This window comes from Dunckerocampus dactyliophorus, chromosome 4 (assembly GCF_027744805.1).
Source record: "Dunckerocampus dactyliophorus isolate RoL2022-P2 chromosome 4, RoL_Ddac_1.1, whole genome shotgun sequence".
Lineage (NCBI taxonomy): Eukaryota > Metazoa > Chordata > Actinopteri > Syngnathiformes > Syngnathidae > Dunckerocampus > Dunckerocampus dactyliophorus.
The window spans coordinates 27,458,567-27,473,463 of NC_072822.1; the positions used below are offsets into that span (position 1 = coordinate 27,458,567).

The window sequence follows — 14,897 nt, forward strand, 5'->3', positions numbered from 1 at the left end:
GAGGGTAACTAGTTAGCTTGGTAGCTTGCAATGCTGGTGGCGGACGTCTCTTATGTCCCTGCAGTGATCCCATAGCCTGTGCAATGTGGTGTTAACAAAGAATAATAGTGTAAAGGTGACTATAGGGGTGTTATTTCATGTTTAGATGACTCTAATGTCAAGACCCGTACTTAGAAAGTCATAAACAGGTTTTCTATGCTCTGACAACGAAAATATTCAGTTTATTAATATTGAATCCTACTTTGCAGAAATTCACTTATCATGGTCTGGAACCAATTATCCGCGATGAACGAGGGACAACTGTATAAATGAAAGTGTGCAAAACTAAAAGAAAACACGGCATCCAGGCATCCAACAGTCTGTGCTAAAAGATGGCGTTCACAAACTCAAAAGTCTCTCAGCGTTTGTTTCCTGCTGCTTATTTTCCTCACCACACCCTCCCCCTTCTGTTTTGTGTCTGCACACACAGCTCCCCACATTTTGATCAATCACGTTTGGCTTTTACAGACATAAAAAAAAAACAATGGCTCATTCACTTCAAAGAGCCGGCTCTAAGAGTCGTTTTGTTTGCGAGCGACCCATCACTAGTAGGAATCGAGCTTGCACGTAGACCGAGGACCTCCTGTACATTGTTTAAGGTTGTTAGATATTATTGTTATACGTTGAGATTCAGTCTAATAGCTTCCCACAGGAATGCTTTCGTGACACCCCCACTCACATAGCACAACTACAGTTGCACAACACTCACAGATAACTCATGGAAAAGTACTGAGAAAAGAAGATAGTAACCAGACATGCTCTCAGCATAGTTAGAGCCAGTTTGAGCCAGTCTCTCACAGACGAGCTTAACCTTCACTTTCCGGACACATAAGTTTAACTTTCACTTTCTCGAGGGGCGCGGCAACTGCTATATAGACTGTGTGCTCATTAATTCTTGGCTGTTCGTCGATCTTCCTCATTGCCACTAGAGTCCATCGCTGTACGCAAATATATTGCTCTTATTTTTTAATACAAGTTGAAGACCTTTGAATTGATCACTGACGACAACTCCGACAGCAACGCAGTGCAAAGAACCAGGAAGAAAGGCTAAAGGGAAGCAACATCCAAAACAGAAGACAGGATTAACACTTGGAGCAACATGAACATCAGCATCCAGACACTCAATGTTTGAATTGAAGACTAGCAAGAGAGTTGCTCATTTGGGCACCCAGTCCTGGAAGTGAGTGTTGGACACGAGTCTGCAAGAATGCATCAAGTCAGTGGAAAGATGCAAGTAATGTCATGTTACTGCGGGTTTTTAAGTGGCATGTAAGCTGACACTGTGCCCTGACTCCACTTGGTGATTAGTGAAAGTGTAAGGAAGTTCTCTGGTTGGAATGTAAAGCTTTTGTCTTTCCATCAGATGGAGCAGTAGTGCAAACATCAGCTGCAATTGTTCATGTAAAAAAGTATTGCATTTGTCCAAACATCAAGGGCCCAAACAAAGCCACCTACGCATTGCTGACTCACTGTCCATGCATTTTTTTTGGTGTGCGACTGCTAAATAACCCACCATGGGAACAAATAAAATTGCAAGTGGCAGCGATTTGATAAAGCAGATGAGAAACACAATTGAATTCGTTGAAAGAAGTCATGGCAAAGTACGAAGATGGCGTCCCCTCATCACCGTCTCCGCCGGCAAGAGTCTTCAATAAAGGTAAAAGTGATATCCTGTCTATAAGGCAGCAAAAAGGCCATCCTGTGTTCCTCTGGTCTACACACCATCCAGCATGGTGACAACAAACACAAGCATCACACTGAAGAACAATCTTTGAGGCCACTTTACATACAAATCTCAATTTTCATTTCCATTATTTGTTGGATTGTGTTAAGTGTTTCTGCATCCATCCTTCCATTTCCGATGGTGCTTCTCCTCATTAAGGTTCCAGGGGAGATGGAGCCTATCCTGGCACCCTGGACTGGTCAGCAGTCAATCACAGGGCATCTTCGCTTCACCTATTTTTAGTTTCCCCCTTTATTATACGCGTACACTCAACAACAGCCAGAAGCCATAACAGGCTTAACAAGGTTAATTGACTTATGCTACAAGTCATCTTTGTGGCCGCTTGGCCTGGACAGGTGAGAGCAGATGCATCCAGATTACTGTCAATCTGGACGCACAGCCACTGAGACACACACACACACACACTCACGTGCGCACACTACGTGTGCACATGGAACAGCACTGATTCAGAGTGGGCCATCAAGCTTCAATAGGAGTGTAATTATGCACAACACAAACAAAGTTTTCTGCGTTTTTGGTGGCCTGAAATGGTATTTTTTGAAAATGGTTTCCAGAGTGGGAAAATCTGAGAACGCCGGCTTGTTGTTGCCGTGTATACAGGAAATACAAAAACGATGACGTCACCAACTCACCGCCTCCTTGTCGCCGTCATGTCACCAGAAGTGAGCTTTGACAACAAACCAACATAATATCTGAATATTTCGACAGACATGACTCACCCCAGTCGACATTCTCCTCCTATTTTGTTGTCTTATTCTCCATAATGACTCGCAGAAGTAATCACCAAGCAGAAAATGACGGACTTGTGTGCATGCGTTCTTTCTTCTTCTATAGTTTGGTGTGTCACGTGGTTCCGCCCGCGTGTTTGTTCACAGTGCACGTATGTGTGCTTGTGTATTACATCGTTTTCCCGTCTGGATGCAACAATTTACAAATTCGGCACAGTATTGCCTCAGTTAAGGTCAGTGTTCATGAACCTTCCCAGGAGTGGCCAGCCAACCAAAATTACCCCAAGAGCACAGCGACAACTCATCTAAGAGGTCACAAAAGACCCCACAACAACGTAAGAACTGCAGGCCTCACTTGCCTCAGTTAAGGTCAGTGTTCATGACTCCACCATAAGAAAGACACTGGGCAAAAACGTCCGGCATGGCAGAGTTCTAAGACCAAAACCATTGCTGAACATCTTGATGATCCCCAAGACCTTTGGGAAAATACCCTGTGGTCTGACAAGACAAAAGTACAACTTTTTGGAATGTGTGTGCCCCATTCCATCTAGCAGAAAAGTAACGTCGCATTTCAGAAAAAAAACATCATACCAACAGTAAAATACGGTGGTGGTAGTGTGATGGTCTGCGGCTGTTTTGCTGCTTCAGGACCTGGAAGACTTGCTGTGATTAATGGAACCATGAATTCTGATATCTACCAAAAAATCCTGAAGGAGAATGTTCAACCATCTGTTTGTGACCTCAAGCTGGAAGTAACTTGGGTTCTGCAGCAGGACAATGATCCAAAACACACCAGCAAATCCACCTCTGAATGGCTGAAGAAAAACAAAATGAAGTCAAGGTCCTGACCTGAATCCTTTTGAGATGCTGTGGCATGACGTTAAAAAGGCGCTTCATGTTGGAAAACCCTCCAATGTGGCTGAATTACAACAATTCTTCAAAGATGAGTGGGCCCAAAATCCTCCACAGCGCTGTAAGAGACTAATTGCAAATTATCACAAGCGCTTGATTGCAGTTGTTGCTGCTAAGGGTGGCCCAACCACTTATTAGGTTTAGGGGCAATCACTTTTTCCACACAGGGCCGTGTAGGTTTGGATTTTTTTCTCCTTTAATAATAAAACGTGTCATTTAAAAACTGCAGTTTCTGTTCAGTTGTGTTGTCATTGACTAATATTTAAATTCGTTTGATGACACATTTAAGTGTGACAAACATGCACATACTACTATTTCACACGACAGTATATATAAACACTCGGTTACAAACAAAACATTGCAGTACTACGTTGTACTGCATTCTCTGTGAAGCCCAAGGATAGATGTGTAAGTTGTCATATGCTAACACACCAAGTCAATAACAATGTGTGGTGGGAATGCTTGGTTACTCCGAGGGCATCCCAACAATGGCAGGATGGAAAGAATGAGTTGGAGACGCAGCGGTGAGACAATATTTGCCCAACATCTCGTCAACACAGGGGAGCTTTTGCAAGCAACGGCACAAATTCCAGGCTGCTGTGATTAGAAATAACGCCACACTGAACAAGACCTCTTTTAATTTAAAAGAGACCAGTCATTTGCAGTAAAAACAACATTTCAGCAAATCTCATTGTATGACATTCCAGCTCCTATGTCGCACAATGCATTCATTTATTTCGCATTTATTTTGCTGTCCATTCAGTTCACCTCCTGGCAGTCAAATTCAATCATTCATTCAGCAGAGCATAAAAATATCTTTAAGGCATTTGACTTGCTGCTAAAAAGCCGGTGCTGCTGTTTCTCGGAAAGGACGGCAGTGACAAGCACCTTCCAGCTCACACACGTCCTCAGTGAGGACTGCAAGTGCCAATATACAGTAGTTACTGAGGAACTAATGAAGAACTAATGAGTACAGTAGTTACTGAGGACCTCTAAGCCACATAACTTTAGAGTAATTACTGAGGAACTAATGAAGAACTAATGAGGAACTAATGAGTACAGTAGTTACTGAGGACCTAAGCCACATAACTTTAGAGTAATTACTGAGGAACTAATGAAGAACTAATAAAGAACTAATGAGGAGCTAATGAGGAACTAATGAGTACAGCAGTTACTGAGGACCTAAGCCACATAACTTTGGAGTAATTACTGAGGAACTAATGAAGAACTAATGAGGAACTAATGAGTACAGTAGTTACTGAGGAACTAAGTCACATAAATTTAGAGTAGTTACTGAGAAACTAATGAGGAACTAATAAGCAACTAATGAGTAGTGGTTAGCACACCTACATGTGGCGCTGTGAAAAAAACACACGGGCAGAACCACGTGACACACCAAACCATAGAAGAAGAAAGAAAGCATGAGCACAAGTCCGTCCTCTTCCGCTTTTCGGGACTTACAATTATTACGATTGTTATGAAATTTGAGAAAAAATATGAGGAGAACGTCGACTGGGGTAAGTCATGTCTGTCGAAATATTCAGATATTATATTGGTTTGTCGTCAAAGCTCACTTCTGGTCACGTGAAGTACTGGAAGTACAATACTCCCTCATTTTTCACGGTTAATTGGTTCTAGACCCGTCTGTGAATTTTTGCAAGGATTCCTTATTCATAAATGGAATACTTTCATAGTTAAAGCATACACAACCCGTTTAAGACCTTCTAAATAGGTTTTTTAACATTATTAGAGCCCTCTAGACATGAACTAACACCCCTATAGTTACCTTTACACTCATACTACCCAATATAGTAGACATAATAAGAGAAAATAAACATTTAAGACATAATAAGACTGGTGTGTGTTGCTGTAAATATGTTCCGTTGCTAAGGGAGCCGAGCGGGGGTCAGAGTTGAGTTTTAGCTTGGCGTGGGTTACGGCCACAACGGTAGCCCGTGTTAGGGATTATTGTGCCTCTTGTGAGATCATTCAAACCTGCAATAAAAGCCTGTTGTTCCGGCAATCAAGTCTGGTGCTTGTGTGTCTCACCGAACATTACAGTAACATTACTGACATACTACATGTTATCACAATGTCTTTGAATGCATCTTCTGAATGCCTTATATTTGTATGTGTTCTTCATCATTTAGCCATTTTTACCCTTGAAAATGCTTTGTTTAGGCACAAAGTAAGTACAATTTGCTTGAATATGTATATTTTTTTCACTTATAATAGGCCATATTCAACCACAAAACAGCGTGATTTATTCATTAATATATTTTGGGAAAACCATGATAGAGTGAAACCGTGGAAATGGCAAGGGATTACCAGAGTAATATTTCTCAAGATCAAAGGGAATTTGGGTTAGAAAAATGTGGAATTTCGAGGAAATTTTGGGGCTGTGGAAAATTGTTAGCCTGAATGTCCTGGATGAGCTGAATGTTTTCATGTTGGACTGGTTTGAATGGGTTCGTAACTGTGAGAAATAACATAATTCATAATTCAACCAGGACATTTACTGATCCATTCATGGATCGCACACCTTTGGGAATTTTGTGGTTGACTTTCTTGTTAGAGAACGGCAAGTTGTGTCAAAATGAAAATATCCCAGGTTTAGTGAGTACCTTGCAAATGCACTCAATCAACTTGACGGCAAACAGCAGAAGGTCAAAGTGCAAAGTGAAAGCAAAGGTCACAATGTGCACAGTTCACAGCGTGCACGGACACCACGATGTCCAAGACTTGGACTCCGTATGCAGAGAAAGACATCCACGAATGTACACTCACGCTGCTATTCAGCAACACATTGTTGCAGAGGGAGTACTTCCTGCTCCCCAGCATGCTGTGCGGGACTGCTTTGCAAATTGTGGTTAATATTACGTGTTTCATGTGATGCAAGTTGTTTTGTCGTTCGACGTAGGATTGTTAGTTGCCCTGTGCGTATTCATTTATCTGCTCTTGTCATGTGTATCGCTTCTCTTTGACACCATGACTGTGATTTGTGTTTTGTGCAGTTGTTCCCATTTAAGCTCATTGCAAGTTCTGTCCTTGCTGCTGCCCGCCCACAATGTACTAGATATGATATATTGTATTTGCAAGCACACATGTGGTATGGAACAGCATATATTATATATTTTATGTACAAGCACACACACGCACATTCACATCTGACAACCTTTTCGTCACATATTAACACATCTTCATCGTCAAAGTTGATTCATACTCTTCACTTATTGTGAATCTGGCTTATCGATCAAATAAAGCAACTGGTGTTATATAATATATATTCCATAAGAACCTACTAAAGAGCACTTTAAATGTCAGATGTGTCCTGTCCACATCTACTATGTTTTTAATATCTATATGTCATATATTTTTGTATACCGTGGTGGTTTTTAGTGTTGTTATTCTAGTATTCTGGTACTCTAGTGTCGCTAAAAACTGCTTGAGACGCTAGAAAATTGAGACTTTTTATATTTTTTGTATTTATGTTGCATTATTATTGCACATATATTACACTGATTACACTATTATTATTACATTACAGATTACACTGTATGTATTATTATTACGTTATGTATTATACTACATCATTCCATTATTATATTACACTTTAGAATATACTATATTGAATCCAATAATATTACTTAATTATATTAAACTGTATAGGCTACATTGTTAGTATTATTATTACACTGTATGCATTATTATTACATTATTATATTACACTGTTGAAATAATTAATAATGTCACTGTGTACATTATTATTACATTATTTATGCATTATTATCACATCACACTGTATATGTTATATATTACACTTGATGATTAATTTTTAAAAATCCATGCAGTGTTAAGCATGGGTGTTAAAAATAATAATAATTGAATAATTATTCAATTTTAAAATTCTTATTTATTCATTGTCTTAGTGTATATAAGAAAATTCTGCTGTTTTCGCATTTGACTTTTTTTCCCTTGCTGGGTATCACATATAATTATTATATATTAATAAACATACAGTTGCTCGACAAAGCAATATTTGTCACTCACGTGTATGTTGGGAAATAAGTCTTATCTGTCCAAATGTAATAATAATAATAATAATAATGGTAATAAAATGTATAGACTCAAACATGAGTAACATGGATTTTGCTAATTCTGCTAATCATTTCTTTGAATTCCTGTATTTTTTTTTTTACTTTATTATCTAATGTATAATGAAATGTAGAGAATAATAAATAAACATTTGGGAACAAGTTTCATGTTTATTTATAAATGGATAAATGTTGAAATGTTGAATAACTTCAAACTAAACCAAAGATTGAGACAGTAAAACTTTTTGAAAAAGTCTTCTACTGACTGAAAGAAAGTGAAAAGTAGCAGGTATTTTTTTGGTGGTTGTGCTTACCTGCTTGAACTGCTCCTCGTAAGTCCATTCGTGGTTCTGCGGTGGTCCGGGTGGAGATTCTGCTCGGCGGGTGTGGACCACCGAGGCTGGCAGAACTCTAGCGGTCATCACCGTGGCGCTTCTCGCTGACAGACGGGCTTCCTGTGCCAACAGCGCGTCTTGTTCCTCGTCTTCCTCCATGTCCTCTGCCAGGTCTTCCACCAGGTCTTCCTCCAGGTTTTCCATGTCCCTGTGGTCCCCGTGGTGGCTTCTGTTCCGTCCCGCTGCAGGCTGCGAGCTGACTCCGGCGGCCAAGGCGCTCTGCATGGCCGCCTGGTAGTGTCGGAAAGCCAGAGCTTGTTGGTGGATCTGGGTCTCCACCAAGGAGCGGAGGTCTTTCTCCTTCTCCTGCCTGAGCTTCTCCTCCAGGGCCAACCTCGCCGCCTGCTGCCGCTGCAGGTTCTCCATGACAGCCTCCAGCTTCATGCCGCCCTGCTGAGCTTGCACGCCGGGGAAGAGAGAGTGTGAGGGGGCGCTGACAGGATGGAGGCTGCTGGAGGACAAACAAGCTGCAGGCTGCGCGCGTGGAGACAACACAGCAACACAAGTCAACGGTGAGAAGAGAGAAGATAGAACTACAACATTTCTATCATAAACTACTTCTTACCAAAACAGATCTTAAAGTGTTGTCAACCATGCTTCCTTCCATCACAAGCACACATGCGGTCATCGAGAAGAAAACTACACTCCCTATATACTGTATATGTACGGTATACTGTATATACTGTACTCTATATACACTATGCACATGCAATCATGAAGAACAAAAGTACGGTATACTTCCTGCTGTGCACACCATTAAATGTCCTACTAACATCTACCTGACCTGCTCCTCAACTCTACCACACTATATATCTATACCTATACCTGCTCTTCAACTCTAACACACTATATATCTACACCTGCTCTTCAACGCATCAACTCTAACACATACTGTCAACGAGTGGACTCACAATGACCTCTAGAGGATGTAACACACTATACAGCTGCTGTACATGACATCAATAGAACACACTACACGTGTATATCACATCAGTATGACATACTATACAGGTATATCTATGTCACATCAATATAACTTATATCCAGTGACGTGCAGTCAAGGGGGGCAGGTGAGGCAGAGCCTTCCTGTGCAAGCCGTGCCTACCGTCTGAGTACACAAGTTGGATCATGGCGTCTGCCAGTTATATAATATTACCAGGACGTTCTACAGCCTGCCTCATATCTTTAATGTAAGTGTGACATCATTATTCTTGCTAATAGGACGATAAAATGCGAGAGGTGCTGCAGTACTCTCCTCATCCTGAAGGGGTGGGGGCGTACGTGAGCTGGAAGGTGCTTGCCGGTGCCTTCCTTCCATACAGAGGAGTAGCCAGAGTTTGTTTGGTTTTTTGACAGCAGCAGCACCAATTGAACAAATGGATTAAATATGTTTTTATGCTCTCCTGAATGAATTAATGAATTTGACAGCCGAGGTGGAGGATTATATATCGAAACGCATTAGAAGACAAACTATCAGAACTTTGGAGAAGGATACCAGGAGGATACCAGATAATAGGTATGAAAACAAATGGTTTTCAGTTAATACAAGTAAATAAATAACTGGGACCCAGGAAGTATTTGAAACATTTTTAAACAGAAGTGATTATTCTCTTCTTTTTCTTGTTATCTTCTTAACGAGCGACCTTTATTAACATAAAGAAAAACTCCAAATGCCTAACCAGCCTTGAACCTCACTGCACATCAATATAACACACTGTGCATCTATATGACAGCTATATTGCATCAATGTAACACACAATATATTGATATCACATCAATTTAACACACTGTACATCTACAGGATATTACAGCTACATTGCACCAATATAACACACAATATATTGATATCACATCAATTTAACACACTGTACATCTACAGGATATTACAGCTACATTGCACCAATATAACACACAATATATTGATATCACATCAACATACACAGCAGACTTTACCCATCGACTGAACAATGTCCTCCATGTTGGCAGTATCACTCTCACTCAGCATGCCTACATCTGTGGCCCCCTTTTGCAGATCCTTGGGCATCAGAGTTGCCATTATAGTTGTGGGCTGTTGTTCCATAAATCCTTCAAGCATTTCGAATGAACTGTTCCACGGTGATTATGTCTTGGATCAGTTTATGTTCTGTAAATCCATCAGAATTTGTTTTTCCCGTAGGACGTGACATGCAATCGGGTCTGAATTAAGTGGTCGGGTAAGCCATACTCCCGGAGTAGTACCCACAGGATTCCTCGAGGAATACCATCAAATGCCTTCTCCAAGTCCACAAAACACATGTGGACTGGTTGTGTAAACTCCCATGCACCCTCAAGGACCCTGCAGAGAATGTAGCGTTGGTCCACAGTTCCACAACCAGGACAAAAACCACACTGCTCCCCCTAAATTTGAGATTCAACTATTTGTCAGATCCTCCTCTCCAGAACCCCTGAATCGACCTTACCAGGAAGGCAGAGGACTGTAATCCCATGATAGATGCAACACACCCTCAGGTCACCCTTCTTAAAAAGGGGGACCACCAATCCAGAGGCACGGCCCTGCATGTCTACGTGATGCTGCAGAGTCGTGTCAACCAAGTCACCCCCACAGCATCCAGGGCCTTAAGGAACTCCGGGCAGATCTCATCCACCCCAGGGTCCCTGCCACAGAGCAGCTTTTAGACCACCACGACAACCTCAGCCCCAAAAAGAGGAGAGCTCACCATTGAATCCCCAGGCACTGCTTCGTGACTGGAAGACGTGTCGGTGGGGTTGAGGAAGTTTTTGAAGTACTCCTTCCACAACATCTCGAGTGGAGGTCAGCAGCACACCATCCCCACCATACGCGGCATGACAGCGTACTGCTTCCCCCTCCTGAGACAGCGAATGGTGGTGCAGAATCTTTTCAAAGCTGTCCAGAAGTCGTTCTCCACGGCTTCCACAAACTCCTCTCACGTCCGAGTTGTTGCCTCAGTGACCTACAGTGATCTTCCTGAAATCCATGGTGTCAGGACATACAATATGCATCGTGAATATACAGTAAACACACCTTTCATTTCATACGTACAACATAAACAATCCGTTCAATAATTCTCATACAATTAAATCATTTTGTACATTTTATTTCATATATCATAAACTAAATCAAATATATTAAAATGAGTATATTACATGAAAAGCATATCATTCATTATTATTATAAATGATTTCTATTTATTATGAAAAAATCTTAATAATTCCAACACCATATTGTTACATTACATTATCACTCTTCTATTTTTTTTTGTTTTTTTAAATCACATATGGAATACAGGAAGTGAATAAATGCACTGCAACAGATGTGGAACGGACAGGGGGGTGGGGGGTGGGATTAAATAAACTTTGCTTCTTCCTACTCCTTTTGGACACGTGGAACTGTGACTTGAATGATGTGACGTATTCCATTGTAACGTATACCATTATATTGTATATATATATTTAAACTTATAATACGCACATGTTTGCCTATGCGTACAGTATGTTGTTGTGTATGTACAGACTGGTTCAATGAATAATTACATTTGAGTGTTATATAATTAATAGGGGTGTCACGAGATCTTGTGTCAGGTGTTAATGCTAACACCCGTATTGAAAAGCCAGCGTCTCACAGACACATGCTTACGAGTGCAATTTGCCTGTGACAAAATACATGTCGTAAACGGCAATCCCGCAACTTTACAGAGTGAAAGATGACATAATAAAGGAAATAAGAAAAAAGGTAACAACAAAAATCTGTGGTGCAGGACTAACAGTCACAAAAAGAGCACCACGACAGAAGGGGACCGAAAATAAAGACTACAGAACTCAAAACGGGAAGACTAACTGGGGGAAGCTAGCGAACTGGCAGGAAGGCAACTATTTGTGCCAGCATATCTACCCAACAACACCGGCAGGAATGAGTCCGGAAGGGTGATGCGCAATCAAACGACGCCTTCCTGCTGCCACATGTGTGATAATAAAGGGATAGCATTGATATGGAACACCTGTGGCTCGTTCGGTACCTCCACCCGTCAAGCTAGCCCAGGGTCTAGAAAGACAAAAACCACCATAAGCAAGGGAGGAGAAACCAAACCCAAAACAGAGAAACCAACAAGGTGCTCGCCTGCAGCAGCAGAGTAGCGTCACTGCAGAGCGTGACAATTATATCATTATTTATTATTATTTATGATCATAAAAGTGGTTAATTTGGTCTGAAATGTTGACAATAATGTAGTTTAGCGTCAATTTTGACAATAAACATTTCAAAAAGCACTTGCATTGTTTTGTGACTTGTTTAATTAAAGTTTGTTTGTCCAGTTATATTTATTCATTGTACTGTTCTTAGAATTATTGTTAAAATCTCGTCTCGTTCTCGTGGATCCAATCTCGTGCATCGTCTCATGACACCATACGTATTACACAGGAACATATGTTATTGTACGTTGCCTTCCTGTATGCTGCATGCTACGTAGAGCATGCTATGTATAAGATATACAGTATGCTATAGATTACATACCATGTGCTACATGCTACCTTATACAGTATACAGTAGTATGTACTACATGCTACATGCAATACAGTTAATGCTATCTATCTAGAGCTTTATAATATTGTTCGCTTAATTTTATTATAATAACAAATATTATTATCATAAATGTTGTTTAACATTGTTCTGCTTAATTTTATCATCATAATAATACAAAGCATTATAATAATATTAAACATTTTATCATGTCGATCAACATTTTATCATGTTGATTAATTTCATGTTAAATACTTTATAAAGTTATGTTATTTTATGATCAGAACAAAAAATATATATTATTAAAAACTTTATAATGTCGTTCCACTTAATTTTATTCTCATAATAACAACAAATATTATTATTAAAGCTTATTAGGTGATAACGTGTTTTTTTTGTTTTATACTGACACAGCATATTTGTAAAGGAGATCATCATTAAGTCTAAACGATGAATTTCTTTCATGAGCTGAAAAAGGAAACGCACGCTTTTTTCATGGATGATTAATAGTGATCAGTAATCTATCGCAGTAACTTGCATGAAGCACAGGGTGATCTTGCAATATTGAGTAGTCGGCCTAAGGTTTGCGTTTGATTTGTATTACTGAATAATGCAACGTTTTTGTCATGATCTTTGTTGTCGCTCTGCTGCCGCCTGCTGTTGTGTCTCCGTAGCGCATGCTGAGGCGGAGCTGGGCCATCACCACACCTGCTGCCAATTACCTGCCACCGCTCTTAAGCTGTGGGATGGCAGCAGCCCGTTGCCAGATTGTCTACGCACCTCGCATACAGTAGTGCCAACTTTCCGTGCCTAGCTTCTACTTGCTGTTGTTCTTGCTCCTGCCAGGCTATTCCGGCAGCGTCCTTGTTTTTTCCTCTACGCTACGGTTAGAATGCTCCCGTCGGCTTTCCCGCAGTGACCTTTTGTTCTCAGTTTTTTTTTTTTTTACTCTGCTTGGGTCGCCTTTTGCTCGCCTACTCCTTTTGTTAACCTTCTTCCTCTTTGAGGTTATTTTTGCATTAAACGATTCGCACCCAGCGGTCTGCTCTAAAAGTATTTCAGAGCTCCACGTGTCATAGCTGTTATTGCATGATTTGTTATCTTATATTTTATTGTTATTATATTCTATATTATTACTGAGGTGTGAGAAATGGAGAAGCCTGATTATTTCAGTAATCCAATTAATTTATTGCGGGGAAACATACTGGCTGTGGGAACGGTGTGTTCTCACCAAAGGACGACTTCCAAAACTCATCCTCATGTTTCACATTCTCTCAGGCAAACTTCGGTCCAGCTTTTCTTGGACGATGGCCATGAAGTCAGAGGACGCCAGCTCGGTGACAATCACCTTTTTTCTTTTTTTAGAGAGAGAGATGTGGGGTTTCTTGTTCACATCTCCAGCTATTTTCCCTCCAAAGTTCTGGGAATGTTGCGTTTTCCACCACGCCCAGGTTTATTTTTCACACAATTAGCTTCTTTGTGTTGTGCAACGTTGCAACACACAGCTGTTCTATGAAACACACAGAAATGGCAATATATCCCTCCCCCTACAGGGGTCTCCAAAGTGGGGGCCATTTGGGGCCCCTGGCTTTAATCTAATCCCGAAATTGTAATCTAACAAGAATAACGTTGTAAAATTATAACATAAAGTTGACATATTACAGAAAAACATGATTTTATTTTGTAAAAGTCACAATATTAAGAGAAATAAACAAAACAACAAATAAAGTTGTCATTTTGGGCCATCTAGGTTGCAGGAAGTCATGTTACGAGAATAAAGTCAAAATAAAGTCATAATTACGAAAAGCACATTCATAAAAAGAAAGTTGGAAATTTATAATTTAAAAAACAGCAAAAATGTCAAAACAAAACAGCTGTAAGTCAAAATATTAACAGAAAAAAGTCGTATTCTAATGATTTTACAACGATAAACCTGTAATTTTATGAGAAAAAAAATGTCTTTTTAGTAGCATAGAGTTGAAATATTAAAGAAAAAATACGCTATCTTGAAATTATGAGAAACAAAGAAAATAAAGTTCCCATTTATGGAAAATTTAATTGGACAAAAATTCATAATATTCCAAAAAGAAAATTTTCATAGATTATTAAGAAGAAAGTTGAAATATTTGGAAAAAAACCCAGCAAAAATGGTGGAAAAAAGAGCCTTTTTCACCTATATCACTGAATATTTCGTAAATATTGCAAACACTGGGCAGTATTTTAGAGAAATGTTCCAAAGTTCCTGGGGTGCTAATCATTTCCACCTTAACTGTATCTATCCATGAATCAATCATGTAGCTGTTATCTAGCTAATACAGTAATCCCGCGCCACTTGGCGCTTCGAATTTTGTGGCTTCACGCGATCACAGTTTGTAAAACACATGAATTGATAAATCATGCTGTTTTGTGGTTGAAGACGGCATAATAGTAAAAAAAAAATGCATACTTAAG

At 40.0% G+C, this 14,897-nt stretch overlaps 1 protein-coding gene across 1 annotated transcript in view; it reads right to left on the minus strand.

The window, feature by feature from the left end:
- The window catches only part of arid3c (AT rich interactive domain 3C (BRIGHT-like)), a 59,069-nt gene extending 50,373 nt beyond the window's left edge, over positions 1 to 8,696 (minus strand). Inside the window, exons 1-2 of the mRNA XM_054774716.1 lie at positions 8,478 to 8,696; positions 7,832 to 8,386 (exon numbers count right to left, since the gene is read on the minus strand). Of these exons, the coding sequence (XP_054630691.1) occupies positions 7,832 to 8,386; positions 8,478 to 8,540 (618 nt within the window). The 5' untranslated portion in view covers positions 8,541 to 8,696. The remainder of the gene's footprint in view (positions 1 to 7,831; positions 8,387 to 8,477) is intronic.
- Between the last annotated feature and the right edge of the window lie 6,201 nt (positions 8,697 to 14,897).